Genomic DNA, 13533 nt, shown 5'->3' with positions numbered 1-13533 from the left:
ACTTCTCAGCCAGGGAGTAAGATTTGGTCCTTGCTCCTGGCATTTCAAAGTGACGACACTGAAGCTAGCACTGAGGGCCACGCGATGTGTATCTGAAAGGCCAGTCGGAAACAGGGAAAAGGGCTAAATGAATGATTTAAGAGGTGTTCCTAACATCAAGTTTCCAGGGAAGAACAATTTCTGCTATTGCTAAGAGCAATGACATAATCACCACCTCCCCCTGCATTCACCTGAGAGAGCCAATCTTCATGCTGCTTTCCAGATGTACTAAGCTAATTAATGGAATTCTCCTTTTTCTTTTAAATCAGGATGATTAGGAGATTAGAGCAGCCAGATAGTGTTAAGCATTTGGCAAGAGGTCCCATTTTCCTGATGGTTTTCTTGATATCCAATACGACATTTCCAAAAATAATTCCTCCTACTTTATTTGGGGGGGTACTGGGGATCAAACTCAGCATTGTGCAATTGTGAGGCAGGCGGCAGAACCACTGAGCTAACCCCAGTCCGTTCCTTCTACTTTCTTATTGCTGCTTTTGATAGGTGGGTTGTTTTAGAGAGACTCTTATTATGTTGCCCAGGTTGACACCCTGGCTCCCAGGATTAAGTGATTCTCCTGTCTCAGCCTCCCGAGTAAATAGAACAACAGATGTGTGCCACCAGCTCTTCCTACTTTTTGAGGTTTGGATTTTCACAAGTCAAATTCTACTTATTCTATTCTAATTGAGAATATTCTGATATGTTTACTAAAATTACTTGAAATGAGTTCTTAAAATCTATCCAAAATTATATTCATTGTACTCGAATTTCCATCTTGTTCTGTCTATATATTTCTTTTGCTCAAACAGAGGAAGGTAAATGCTTCTATTGCAGTCTCAAAGAGGTCTTTATTTAGCTCAGTGGTGCTGCACCTGCCTTGCAAGCGCAAGGTCCTGAGTTCAATCTCCGATATCTCAAACAACAACAACAACATCAAAAACAACTATCTTTATCGTTCTAAGAACGTGGTTTGTTCTTTAAATACACACTTTCCTAAAGAAAAATATCAAACTCTTGGGTTCTGCTGTAAAACTGGAGCCCAAGCCAGACATCTAAAAACCACAGTGCCATCCCTGCCTTCTTGTCCAGCTCTGCCACTAGCATGTTCCCCACGCCACTCCCTGTGTATGTGTCTGTGGGCTTTCCTTTCTCCGGTACTGTGGCAGGAACAGGCTTTCAGGACCCCACCCGCCCTCAGTCTGACATCTGTGGACCGTGCTTTGCCACGGCTTCTACTGTGCACCAGATGTGTCACAGAGGGGTGCGGGACATTCCCAGCCTTTGCATCACTGTACTCTCTGCTGAACTGTGTTGCTCTATCTCAGACTTACACCTACCAGATAATTATCACATCACAGACACACTAACTTTTCTCTTGTGGCATTTTTGTGGTGCATTTGATTCTGAAAGAGATTTTGCAACCTACAACATTTGAAGTAACCTGGATCATTCTTCCTACAAGGGTTTGTCTTGCTCAACTGTTCTCATAAACCTCTTCAGAGAGTTACATTTCATAGACCTGCCTGTTGGGTTGTATTTTGCATGACTTAATTACATTTCTCATTATGCCACTTCTATAGTCCCTTCCTCCCTCCATTCCTTCCTTTTCTTTCCTTTTTGTGGTGCTTGGATCGAACCCAGGGTCTTACACACACTAGATAAGAGCTGTACCACTGAGCTGTACTGTCAGCCCTTCTACAGTTCTTTAAATTTATAATTATACACTAACCTTTATAATAGTGCAAGCCAACATAACATTTTTTCAATTTATAGAAAACATTTTATAGACATTTACAAATGATGTTCGAAGGTGAATCAAAACCACTAGGAAATACCCTCAGAGCGGAACGCACACTAGAAGCCAATTTGGACCTTAATCTCCATGTTTAGTCTTGTTCCCCCACAAGCCCCCTCTCTCTGGCTCTCTGTGCACCTAAGTAAGTACTCCTTTGCTTGGTCTTCATCCCTCCTCCCCTTTGGTGCACACACGCACTTTCCCTCTCTCTCAAATTTATTTTTAATTTACGAAGTGAAGGGTAAAATGTAAGAATCTGGCACTAGGAACAAGATGGTAATTTTGTAAGTGAACCCAGGAGACACGGGACAGAGACAGGAAGATGCTTAAGCACTTGCACTCCCCTCCATCCCATGGAAGAGCCCTGCTCCCCGACTCATCTGTGAGCGCAACCCCCTCCCCCCACCCCATCTAAGGCTCCTTGGACCGAATTCTCTCCAGCTCTGCCCATGCTTCAGCCTTCGTTCTGTTCTGTATCTCCCGGTCCATTGTTCCCCTCAGCCATTAAATGACAACATTGTCCAGACTTGTTTTTCTTAAATTTTCTTGAAAATAATCCAGTCATCCACCTGTACTACATAATTTCTCATAACAGATCAAAGAAAGAGAAGAGAGAGGAGGAGGAAACAGAAGAAAAAGAAAAAGAGAAAGGAAAGACTACTGTTAGCCTTACTTGTTTAATAGTCACGCTATTTTTATAATTTAGGATTACAATTTTATTTTCCCGTATTACAAAACTCATTCTTTCCTCCCCTGAGATAATCTGGCAGCATATATTGCTTTGAAAAACAGCTTATCATCTCAGTATCTTGGGATACCACTGTGATGATCCCTCATGAGTTCCTGTAGATGGACTTACTCTCCTCAGTCTGTGGTTCTGTGGAAATGCACATCCTGCCACAGCTCTGTGAGGCAGCACTAAATCCCACTGGAGTGACAATCAAAGCCCTGATGAGACCATCAGGCAAGTGAGCTGGAAGTCACAACTATCATTAGAGTTGCATGAGTCCTTTTGGAATTAAAATTGCAGAATGATTGGTTTGGGGGATTTGCAGTAATGTGGAAATGCTAATTTATATAGCAGAGAACATCATCAATTCATGATTGGGCAAATGTGGCTTGGCACAGCTCACCAAAAGAAAATTTAGGGGCCTATGCTGAAAATAATATTGAAATAAATCAGATTGTCTATCATAACCTCAAACACATCTCCACCTTCAACACTAGATTTGTAATCTTTTATGGAGAAATCAATGGCCCCACCATATTTTGCTTTGATCTGGTTACATCTAGAACATTGTGTTCAGTTATTGCCACCTGCATTTGAGAAAGATTTATATAAGTTGAAACATGCATAGGAGACCAACTAAGCTGGTGAGGGAACAGTAGGAGGAGGTGGAAATTATATGCAATGAGGAATAAAAAAGACTAGGAGGAACATTTTCAAATTTCTGAAGAATTATAATATGAGAAAGGCAGATTTTATTCTAAATAGTGATTAGAATCCAGTGGCCTCATCAATTTGGCCGAATATAATATATCAGAGCTACAGAAGTTCAATAAAGGGAAACAATAGAATATTTAAAGGTAGTTGTCCAAGCTGGATCAGGCAGTTTGAGAATTAGGGAATTCCTATCATTTGGGTATTTAGGCAAAGGGGATCCTAAGCAAATGAGCTTCTAGCATGAATGCTCATTTAGACAGTGGACCTGGTAGGTGACCTTTTCAAGATCAAACTCTAGAGCATAATGAAATCAAAAGCCAAAAAGCAAGAGACAAACAGTTCAAAGAAAAATGGATGAAATGAGAATTATTAAACCTTGTCTATTAAATTCAAATTTGCAAGTTGAGATAAATATAAAGGTAATGACTTTCATTTCTAGTTAAATAGGTAGATCGATTATATTCAAATTTAGTGATTCCAAATTTCTCGTTTTGAAATTACTTTGGCCAGTAGATGTCCAAATAATACAGGTTCCTATGTAGTCCATTCAAACTTGGCCTCTTATCAGTGTGACCAACTTTGCATATTTGTTAAAAGACTAATAAATTTTTAGGTCTGTGACTGTCATATTATATTTCATATAATTTTATTTGGAAAGCATACTTTGGACACCATGTTTTGTATGTGTATGTATTCCCGTGAGAATACTCTTTATCTTCTACCTTCTGCATTTGGGAAATTTGTTATGGTTTGGACCTGAGATGTCCCCCAAGAGTTCAAGTGTAAAAGGATTGGTTTCAAATCAGCAGTGTTCAGAAGTGGGGTTTTGGGGAAGTAGCTAGATTTTGAGGGCTCTGACACCTTAGTGGATTAATCCATTTGTAGGTTCAGAGATTAATGGCTCCTTCTGGAGGGCACTTGTTATAACGGTGAGCTTTCTCTTTTTGCTTCTTGCCACCACGAGGTGAGGAACTTCCTGTTCCTATTGCCATGATATTTGGCCTCATGACAGGCCCCAAAGTGAGGGCCAACTATGGATGGAAACCTCAGAGACTGTGACCCCAAAACTAAACTTTTGGTTTTTTTTTTTAATGTTGATTTTCCCAGGTATTTCATCCCAGAAACTGAAGGCTGATTAACAGAAACTTACCCTGAAATGTTCATGATAATGCACTGAAATATAATATGACAGCAAGACATAGTAATTTATAAGTCCAGAAGAGGATACAACCATTATCCCTTTGGAGATAGAAGAGAGGTAAACATAGTTCATATTTTAGAGAAAAAGAAAGGAAGGTGAGTAAAAGTCTTTAAAATTTACAAGAATAACATTTATAAGCAATGAGGTAAGTAGGGTCCTTCCCGGATCTTAAAAGATCTCAGGGCATTAGCTCTTACGGTGCGAATGGATGGTACAATGAGAGAGAATGTAGTTTCAGAGAGTCAAATGAGTTAAGAAAGAGATTTAAATATAATGTAGATTCTACCACAGAAAGCATTTCTTTATTTCAGTGAAACTCCAAAATCTGCCAGCCTTATATTCTTTATTTAAGAAATGCTGTTTTTCCCAATGGAGTTTTCACATATGCCAATTCCTGGGTCAATAAATATGCTCATCAATTATAATTTGGTCAAAAGCATTGTTTTTTAAGTCAAGTAGAAAACAATTAAATTGCTTTAAACATGTGAAGTACAGCTATACTCGTATTTTGATCTCTCATCAACTCATTGTTGAAAAGTCTAATTTTGAAAACAGTATTATTCTGATTGTTTTCATTACTAGTTCAAGATCAAGAGCTGCTGTTACTACAGCGGCTACAATAAATCTTAGACTGGTCCTCTGCTCCTCTACCTATAGGGATTCTTTCCTATTTTAAAAATATATTTTCACTATAAACATTAACCAGTTTTCCTTTTTTAAGTTTCAGACATAAATAATACAAATATAAGTTTTCTGCTTGCTAAGAAAGAAAAAAGTAATCCAGACAATTAGTGACAATTTGTTTTTTGAAGATAAAAAAATGGGCTCAAAGTGAGAGAAGACAACCAGGAATGCTAAATATATACTCTTTAAACAATACACAAATAATCTCAAGATAATGAGAAAAGTTAGTGACTCAAGGAAGTGTTATATTTCAAAGATAAGAAATGGAAGATAAAGTTGGTAGTTAAGTTTCATCACAGTAAAAATTTACAAATACCTTCTTCAACATCTGAGATATACTCGCCGTCACTGAGCATCTCAGGGGCGTTGGCTTTACGAACTGCATGATTGAAGCGAACAATATAAGTGTGTGAAAAATGCATATTCCTGATACTACAGAAAAACACTGCAATATTTCCAAAAACATTTTTACAATTAACTTTCTTTGCTTTGTTGATGTTTTTCTTCTGGTGCCTGGGATTGAACTCAGGACCTTGGGCATGCAAGGCAGGCGCAGTGCCACTGAGATAAATCGCCAGCTCTTACAATTAACTTTCTTCAGGAACTACCAAATCCACAGACACTCGTAATTATTATGTGGTCCAAGACATTTTCATACCTTCATCGTCAGACATATCAAGAACTTCATTCATCGTTTCTGGAACATTCATTTTGTGCTTCTCTGTGACAGTCTAGAAACAAAAAAGTCATCATATTAGTGGAGCAAATCACATTTTGTTTGTTTGTTTGTTTATTTATTTATGGTACTGGGGATCAATCTCAGGACCTTGTGCTTGTGAGGCAGGTGTGGTGCCAGTGAACTAAATCCCCGGCCCTAGATCACACTTTAAAGGAAGGATTTCAATCTTTCTAATTAATCAATTGGTTTCTTATGGGATTTATTTATTGGATATCTTGAAGCTGTCACATATACAATGATGTCAATACTTGCTCTCCCTCAGTAGCCTAGAGGTCCTTTCCTATACACAGAGGACTTGTTCAAGGTGAAAGAATTCTAACAGGAAAGCTCAACAGCTTGAAAGATAAATGGTCTTTTCAAAAGAGAAGAAGGTTAGCCTAAGAAAACCAAATAAGTGGTGAGAAATACATCCTGGGATTGGAGATTTAGCTGCATGGTAGGGCACTTGAGACCCTGAGTTCAGTCCCTAGCACTGGGGACTGGAGAGGAGAAGAGGAAAAAAGAAACATGTCGCGCCTTCCACTTGGTTTGTCTTCTCCTCCTGTAAGTACCTTTAATTCCCAGGACATGTCAAAATATTAAAAATATTAAAATTGTGTAGTTTTCACCACTATACTCACAAAAAGATATTTTAGAGGTAATACATTTGCAAGACCATTTTAGCCTCCAAAGATTTTAAAGAACATTATATTACAGAGCAAAAGTCTTACTGAGTCTTGTACTTGCTCATTGATAATTTTATATCAATATGGATCATATCCATCCAAAAGACACTATCAGCAGCATTACTTTATTTATTTATTTTTTCTGTTACCGGGAATTGAACTCAGGACCTTGTGCTTGTCAGGGAGGTAAAGCACCACTGAGCTACCTCCCTGGCCCTTATTAGCATAACTTGTTTAAAAAAAACCTGTATGACCTTTGTTATAAGGCATTTAAAAAATTCTGAACATTTGGAAAACTAATGGTACAAGGGAAGATGAACATTAAATGTTAAAAAATTGAAAAACAGTGCAGATTGCTAAAAAGTGAAAAAGGATATAAACTCAATGTTTCTTAGGGACAATTCTAAGTAAATGTAAATTATAGGCCCAACCTCAATTATTGTGTTGAAATAAAGCATTATTTGGTGCCTCTTCCAGAACACAATACTACAATTGAGCAATTTTAATAATAAGCTTTTAATTTCAGAAAACTTTTAGATTTACAGATGCAGTTTGAAGGTAGTAAAAGTTCCCATATACGTACCCCATAGTAAGTTGTCCCTGTTAGTAAAATCTTACATTATTCATATGGTACATTTATCAAAATTAGTAAACTAATGTCAATATGTTATTAAAACTTAAGATTTCCCTAATTTTTGCCTAATGTCCCATTTTTATTCTAGGATCATACACAATGAGCACACATTGTATTCAGTTGTCGTGTATCTTGGGGCTTCTCCTGGTTCTAAGAGTTTCTCAGACTTTCCTTCTTTAGAATGGCCTTAATGGTTTTTGAGAAACATTGGTCTTACACTTTGTAGAATACTGCTTGCTGGGGTTTGTCTCATCTTCCTTCATAACTAGACTGTGGTTATGTTTTAGGGGAGATGGCAGAGGCAGAGGTGATGGGCTGTTTTTCATGACATCATGTCAGAGTATGTACCAACAGCATAACTTATCACCGCTGGGATTGGCCTTGATCATCCGGCTGAGGCAGTGTTTGTCAGGTTTCTGTACTATGAAGCTTTATATTTTCCTCTGCTTCCATATTGATTTGCTTTTCAGGAAATCACTACACTGAGGCCACACTTAAGCACTGGGGAATTCTACACTTCCCTGAGAGTGAAGTGTTTTCATGATTATTTGGAATTCTTTTTTTTTTTTAGTACCAGGCGGTGGTGGCACCACTGAGCTAAGTCCCTGGCCTCCATTTGGAATTCTTTTGCCTGTCTATTCTTTTCCATTTATTCAGTCATTCATTTGCATCATCAGCATGGATTCAGGGTCATGTATTTTAGACCTTGCATTACACTCCAACACTATTTTATTTTTGCTCAAATCGTTCTAGCTTTGGCCATTAGGAACTCTTTCAACTGAGAATAATGGGACATGCCTTTAATCACAGCCTCTTGGGAGGCCGAGGTAGGAAGATTGGTCTGGTCTGGTCAACTTAGTGAGGTCCTGCCCCAAAATAAAATAAAGGCTGGAGTGTAGCTCCAAGATAAAGTACTTATTTAGCATGCTTGAGGCCCTAAGCTCAATGTCTAGTACTGCAAAACAAACAAACATTCTTCAAGCTGATTCCTGTGTTCCCTTGGTATACCTCCACAACTACGTGTGTGTGTGTGTGTGTGTGTGTGTGTGTGTGTGTTTATTGGTGAAGGTGGAGAGGGTTTCTCTGCCTTTTGGCTCTATGACATATCCCATGCTCACCCTGTCCATTTCCTGCCCTAGTCCTACTTCCAACCATTTCTTCAGGGTCTGCTGGTTCCTTCTTTTAGAGGATGGTACTAGCAACTAACATTTAGATGTTAGAGGCTCTCAGCTTGTTACTTCTAGAGAAACAGTATTTTAAGCAATGCAATAAAAACCAGGTAAGATATCTTTTGAAGATAAGCTGCCCTGCATTCAGTTTCTTAGGCTGCGATGACTCTAACCTTATTAAGTAAAACACCTTTCTTAGAATTTGCTACTTCATAGTATTTCTATGGAGGAACCATTCTTTCAAAGCTTTGAAAAACTGAAGTTAATGCATAGAGATCATGGCTGCTGTGGCCTCAGTGTTTGGCTGCAAAAAGATCATGCCTGTGGTGAAGGATGAGAGATGATCATTAGCTTCAGATTATAGATACCATCCTCAATGGTGTCAATCTTGGCTAAGCTAATTTACATGTAACCACCGAGGCCGGGCTGACAAGGTGGTGTCTTAGTCTGACATGAAGTCTCAAATATCATGAAGCTGGACTAAGTCGTAGAGACTTTGATTCTTTTCTAATCAGTACAAATACTTCATTCCATGAAGCTTGCTTGTCTTCCTCAGGTAAACTGGACTTTTCCCATTGGCATGCACATGTCTTCTTTCTCTTGCCAAAAGGCACCTAATGATGACATTAATAGTGAAATGGTCTGACTCCTAGGTCTTCTGATGGGAACCTGAGCCTTGAGACTTTTTGCTTTCATTAGATTTCCTGAAGCTATAGTTTTATTTTCTTTGTTGATAAACCCAACTTTAAATAAAGAGTGCTTTGTGGTACTAGGGATTGAATCCAGTGAGCCCATTCCTAGCTCTCTTTATTTCATGAGACAAGGTCTCACTAAATTGCTGAAGCTGGCCTCAAAAACTTGTGATCTTCCTGCCTTAGACTCCCAAGTAGCTGAGATCTGGCTGTGCACCACCCTGCCCGACTCCCTTACAACTTTTCTGTTATCAAAGAAACATTTTGAAATTTCTTAATGGGTGAGAAAGTCAACCAAGTAAATTTGATGTTTTGAATTTTCATACAAATTTCATTTCTCTAACATTGAAACACAAGTCTTATCTATTTATTTCAGTGACTTCAAATGTTTTATATCACTGTGGCATTTGGCTGTTCTGAAAGAGCTCATCTTCCTTCTCCTTTCACTTTTTTTTTTGGTACTGGGGATTGAATTTGGGTCCTTGCACTTGCACGGCAGGCTGTGGAGCTACGGAGCTAAAACCCCAGCCCTCCTTTCCCATCCTAAAGAGAGCTATCTGGGCTATCGATAAAATTAAAGTTAATAATCATTATCTATTTAAACTCTTTTTCTTGAGAATAAAAGGTGTTTGAAGATACCGAAATACTTAAGAGGTATATGAATCAAGGTGTGGGGATTTATCTACAACTTGAAGCTGGAAATGTGTTTCGGTTGATAACCACTGCTTTAGAGTCTGGTCCCTTAAGGACACAAATTCCCGTCTTGCAAATTACACAATATCTGTCTTGTGAGCGACAGTCTCAGTTTATAAAGCCTATCTAATGCCAAATAACTCAACCTGCTGATATCTAGACACCCTCAGCCCATGTATGGGCGTATGTATGTATACACACACACACATACACACACACACATATGAAGAACTGTGCTTACAAGCTGATTTGCAGACACTAACTACACTTTCCTTCAAGTTGGGAGGTAGTGGAAGGGAAAAGGAGACAGAGCTGATAAACTCAAATATTCCAGAGTCCCAAATTTACATTGTATCAACCTAGTCTCAGGCCTATGTATTGAGTTATACATTCAGGAATAACTCACAGAAGCCTCTGAGATGGGGTAATATCTGGCCTTGCTTCCGAAGTTACCAAATCCTGCTATAGTCAAAGGCATCATGTGGAGTTAACAGAAATGATTCATCTAGAGGCCACAGCTTATAAACATGTTTCTCATCCAAGAGGGACTCCTGCTAAAGATTTTCTTTAAAATTTAACAAAACATGTTATTGTTCTTCCTATACAAACTCCAGGGCCAGGGATGTAGCTCCTTCTCCTTCTGCATCCTAAAGAGAGCTGCATGGGCTATCTATAAATTTGAGGTTAATAATCATTATCTATTCACAGATAGGTGTGGGAATTTATCTACCTCTTGGCGCAGCACCTGCCTGATAAGCACAAGGTCCTGAGTTCGATCCTCAGTACCAGAAAAAAGAAAGCAAGCTCCATAAGGTGAGTGAAGAGGAGAACAGTGATCAAAACCAATTTTGATCCTATCTGTAATTTTTTCATAGCATTTTTTACAATAACGATAATGTATCATTTGTCCACTGAGATATTTTAAGGAGCCAACTTGAGGTTCTCAACTTTTTATATTGCCAAGGAACCATGCTTAGAAGCCTATATTAAAAAAGTTTTATATCCAAGCAAATAGATACATGACTTTAGTTTTACAGTGGAACTAAGAACTCTAAAACTACTTATGCAAACTTTAAAAGGTGCTTTTATCATTTCAAAGTTTTATTCATATCAGAAGTGAGAATCTAGCTACCCTGTCAATAGTGAAGTGACAGCGTTTGGAAACCGGGCCCTTGATGTGTGAATAGGGGAAAAAGCACAGTGAGGGACAGGGTGTGGCTCAGTGTTAGAGCGCTCGCCAGGCATGTTCGAGGCCCTGGGTTTGCCCCCAGCAACACACGCACAGGAAACTGCAGTCTGAGGAACGGCTCTTGGGGTAAAAGGGCTCTGTACCCACTACTTACAGTCGTGGTCACCATCTCTTCTGTCACTACTTTCAAAGTGTCAACTACGGAGATGTAGCCAAGGCGTCGGGCAATGGCAAGGGCAGTATTCCCATTCTGGCCATGGGAAAACAGGGACAAAAAATTAGCAAGCCTCATTCTAGATGTTTCACCTACATAAAATCTAAAATGCTCCCATTACAAAAGCTGTTTCATTAGCGACATGCCATGCACAAAACCCATCTAACCTGTTTCCGCTCGTACAGCAGCCTGGGCAGCTATGCTTGGAATCTAAAAGGCTTTTTAATGTTCTAAATAGGCGATCAATCAAACGGACACACACGTTTTTGTTATACATATATTTCCTAAGGGGGGCAATGTAATTTGTAGCTTTAAAGTGCACAATAATAATTACACGGTTCGCAGCAATGTGGTTATTGGTTTTCCCCCCCTCGTTGTACTGCATGCTCTCGAAAAGGCAACACGGGCGCACAGTGAAAAACTGAGGAGACAGCAGAGTCCAGACACGTGTCCGTCCAAGCTCTTTCTCTGAGCTTGCCCACAGCTTACCACAGTGAGTTCATTGGGGGAAGCGCTGTTCTGAAGCAAGACGTTTATTATGTGCGTGTGTCCCTGTTGAGCTGCTTGATGTAACGGTGTATACCCATTCTGCAGAAGGAAGATGGAAGAAACCGCTGTAACTCTTTTGGATACAAAAATCAGTGATTTTGGTGGGAGGAAAGGAGAAAGGAGCTTACTTTTGTTTTGGCATTAACTTTTGCAGAATGCTGGAGCAGGAAATTAACAATCTTGATGTTTCCATAGTGACAGCCCACATGTAGTGGTGTGTATCCCATCTGTAATTAAAAAACAAAACAAAACCAAAAATAGCACAAGCATACTTTTAGTGACAGGTATCCTACGTAGAAGTAAATTATTTAACTTTTTTTGAGTTAGGAAAGTTTTTCCCTTTATAAAAAAAGTGTCCTTAGTGATTCTTAGAACTAGTCATAGATATAAAAAAAAAAATCATTGCACATAAAAAGTTATTTTGCTTTCTCAAGCGCTCTCTTGTATCAGCTCATTTTATTCTCTTAAGTACTGTTTAGAACAAGAAGGAAAATGAAACAGCTGAGACAAGAACAGGCTGACTCAGTTCCGAAGAGTGCTCTGTGAAAAGAGTGGACTGGCATTTACTTACTACTGTATCCTTCAAATGCTGAAAATCTAGACAGAAAGCGAGACAGCTAAATGATACTGCAAGACAGATGAGGTCAGGCTGCATAACACAGACCAGAAGAGGCCAGTACCAGTTCCAGGGCTCAGAGAAAAGGGAACTGGATCGAGGCAGATCTGCTACAATTACAGGCTCCCACCTTCTTTCCTGGACCTCTGCAGTTTGAAAAATACCCATGTAGACGCAGCACTCAAACATTTTTTGGCTTAGTATGCAGTGCATGCTGAGGGCTGCAAGTTCACTTTTTCATTCACACTTTCCCTCGCTCTTTTTTCTGAGTGTGTGTGTTTGTGTACACAGTACATGAAATCTAGATAACTGTTTTTCAAAATAACAATATTCTGTGCTGCCCTGGAGGCCTAAACTCGGTAGGTCTGGTTCTACAAACCAAATTGTTGGCACACCCATGTGGACCCGACTGTCCCCAGCAAGCTCACCAGAACCACAGAGACAGAGGAGAAGGACTTACAATCCCTAAAACTACTTCATGCCTGAGGGAGGATGCTCCTCTGTGCTGATCAGAATCTACTTGCCTAATTTGCAGGGCATTTCTGGCTACTGAGGAATCGAAGGCTGTACCTACCTGCCTGTGATCAGAATGCTGTTTAACGAGGGAGCCTTGAGTATAGTCTGTCCAATCACGCACTAGCACAATTAGTTTAACTGACTGAAGCAACACTTTTCCTGAATTCAGAAGATGTCAAAACAATGTAGACAGTATTTGTGACACACATATTAAAGAGCTAAGCTTTTAGTCAACTTCTCTAAGTAACGGTGAAACATTTCTAATGACTGTTGAGGTAAATGCATTAGATTTAGAAACTGAATTCGTTTAAATGTTGTAATGCATAATTTCTACTTATCCTCACTTCCCATCTAACTCCTAGTAAAACCCTAAGTCACTCAATAACAGACTACTTGGACTTAATCTGGTTTTGTACCCTCACCTTCTTTTGTTAATCTGAGCTCATCTTCTATTCTCTCTCTTGTTCATAATGCTCTAGATCACAAGTTTTCTTGCTGCTGTTTCACAAACACTGAGTATTTTATTTAAAATGTGTGTGTGGACAAGAAGACCCCATATGCATTCAGAGAAATCAGATGGAGACTCAGATATCAGAAATGAAATTGAGGGTTACAGTATCGCCACATACAATGGTACCTTGCAAAACTGTACCGAGAGGGCTGGGGATTTAGCTCAGTGGTTCCGCTCTGCCTCACA

General features: G+C 39.2%; 1 protein-coding gene across 21 annotated transcripts in view; it reads right to left on the bottom strand.

Annotated features, from left to right (window-relative positions):
- Nucleotides 1-13533, bottom strand: part of Ank3 (ankyrin 3) — a 316318-nt gene that overhangs the window by 115101 nt on the left and 187684 nt on the right. For 14 of the 21 annotated variants that reach the window (XM_010602930.3, XM_033766574.1, XM_033766575.1 and 11 more), the window contains 5 exons: nucleotides 11833-11931; nucleotides 11645-11743; nucleotides 11096-11191; nucleotides 5819-5891; nucleotides 5477-5539 (listed from right to left, as the gene is read on the bottom strand). In XM_010602930.3, coding sequence (XP_010601232.1) covers nucleotides 5477-5539; nucleotides 5819-5891; nucleotides 11096-11191; nucleotides 11645-11743; nucleotides 11833-11931 — 430 coding nt within the window. The remainder of the gene's footprint in view (nucleotides 1-5476; nucleotides 5540-5818; nucleotides 5892-11095; nucleotides 11192-11644; nucleotides 11744-11832; nucleotides 11932-13533) is intronic. The other 7 variants (XM_033766576.1, XM_033766577.1, XM_033766580.1 and 4 more) reach the window with 1 other exon arrangement.

Source organism: Fukomys damarensis, unplaced genomic scaffold (genome assembly GCF_012274545.1).
Source record: "Fukomys damarensis isolate Sample0158 unplaced genomic scaffold, DMR_v1.0_HiC HiC_scaffold_20, whole genome shotgun sequence".
NCBI classification, from domain to species: Eukaryota; Metazoa; Chordata; class Mammalia; order Rodentia; family Bathyergidae; genus Fukomys; species Fukomys damarensis.
Note: the sequence above shows the minus strand (reverse complement) of the source record. Positions and strands in the feature narration are given on the sequence as shown.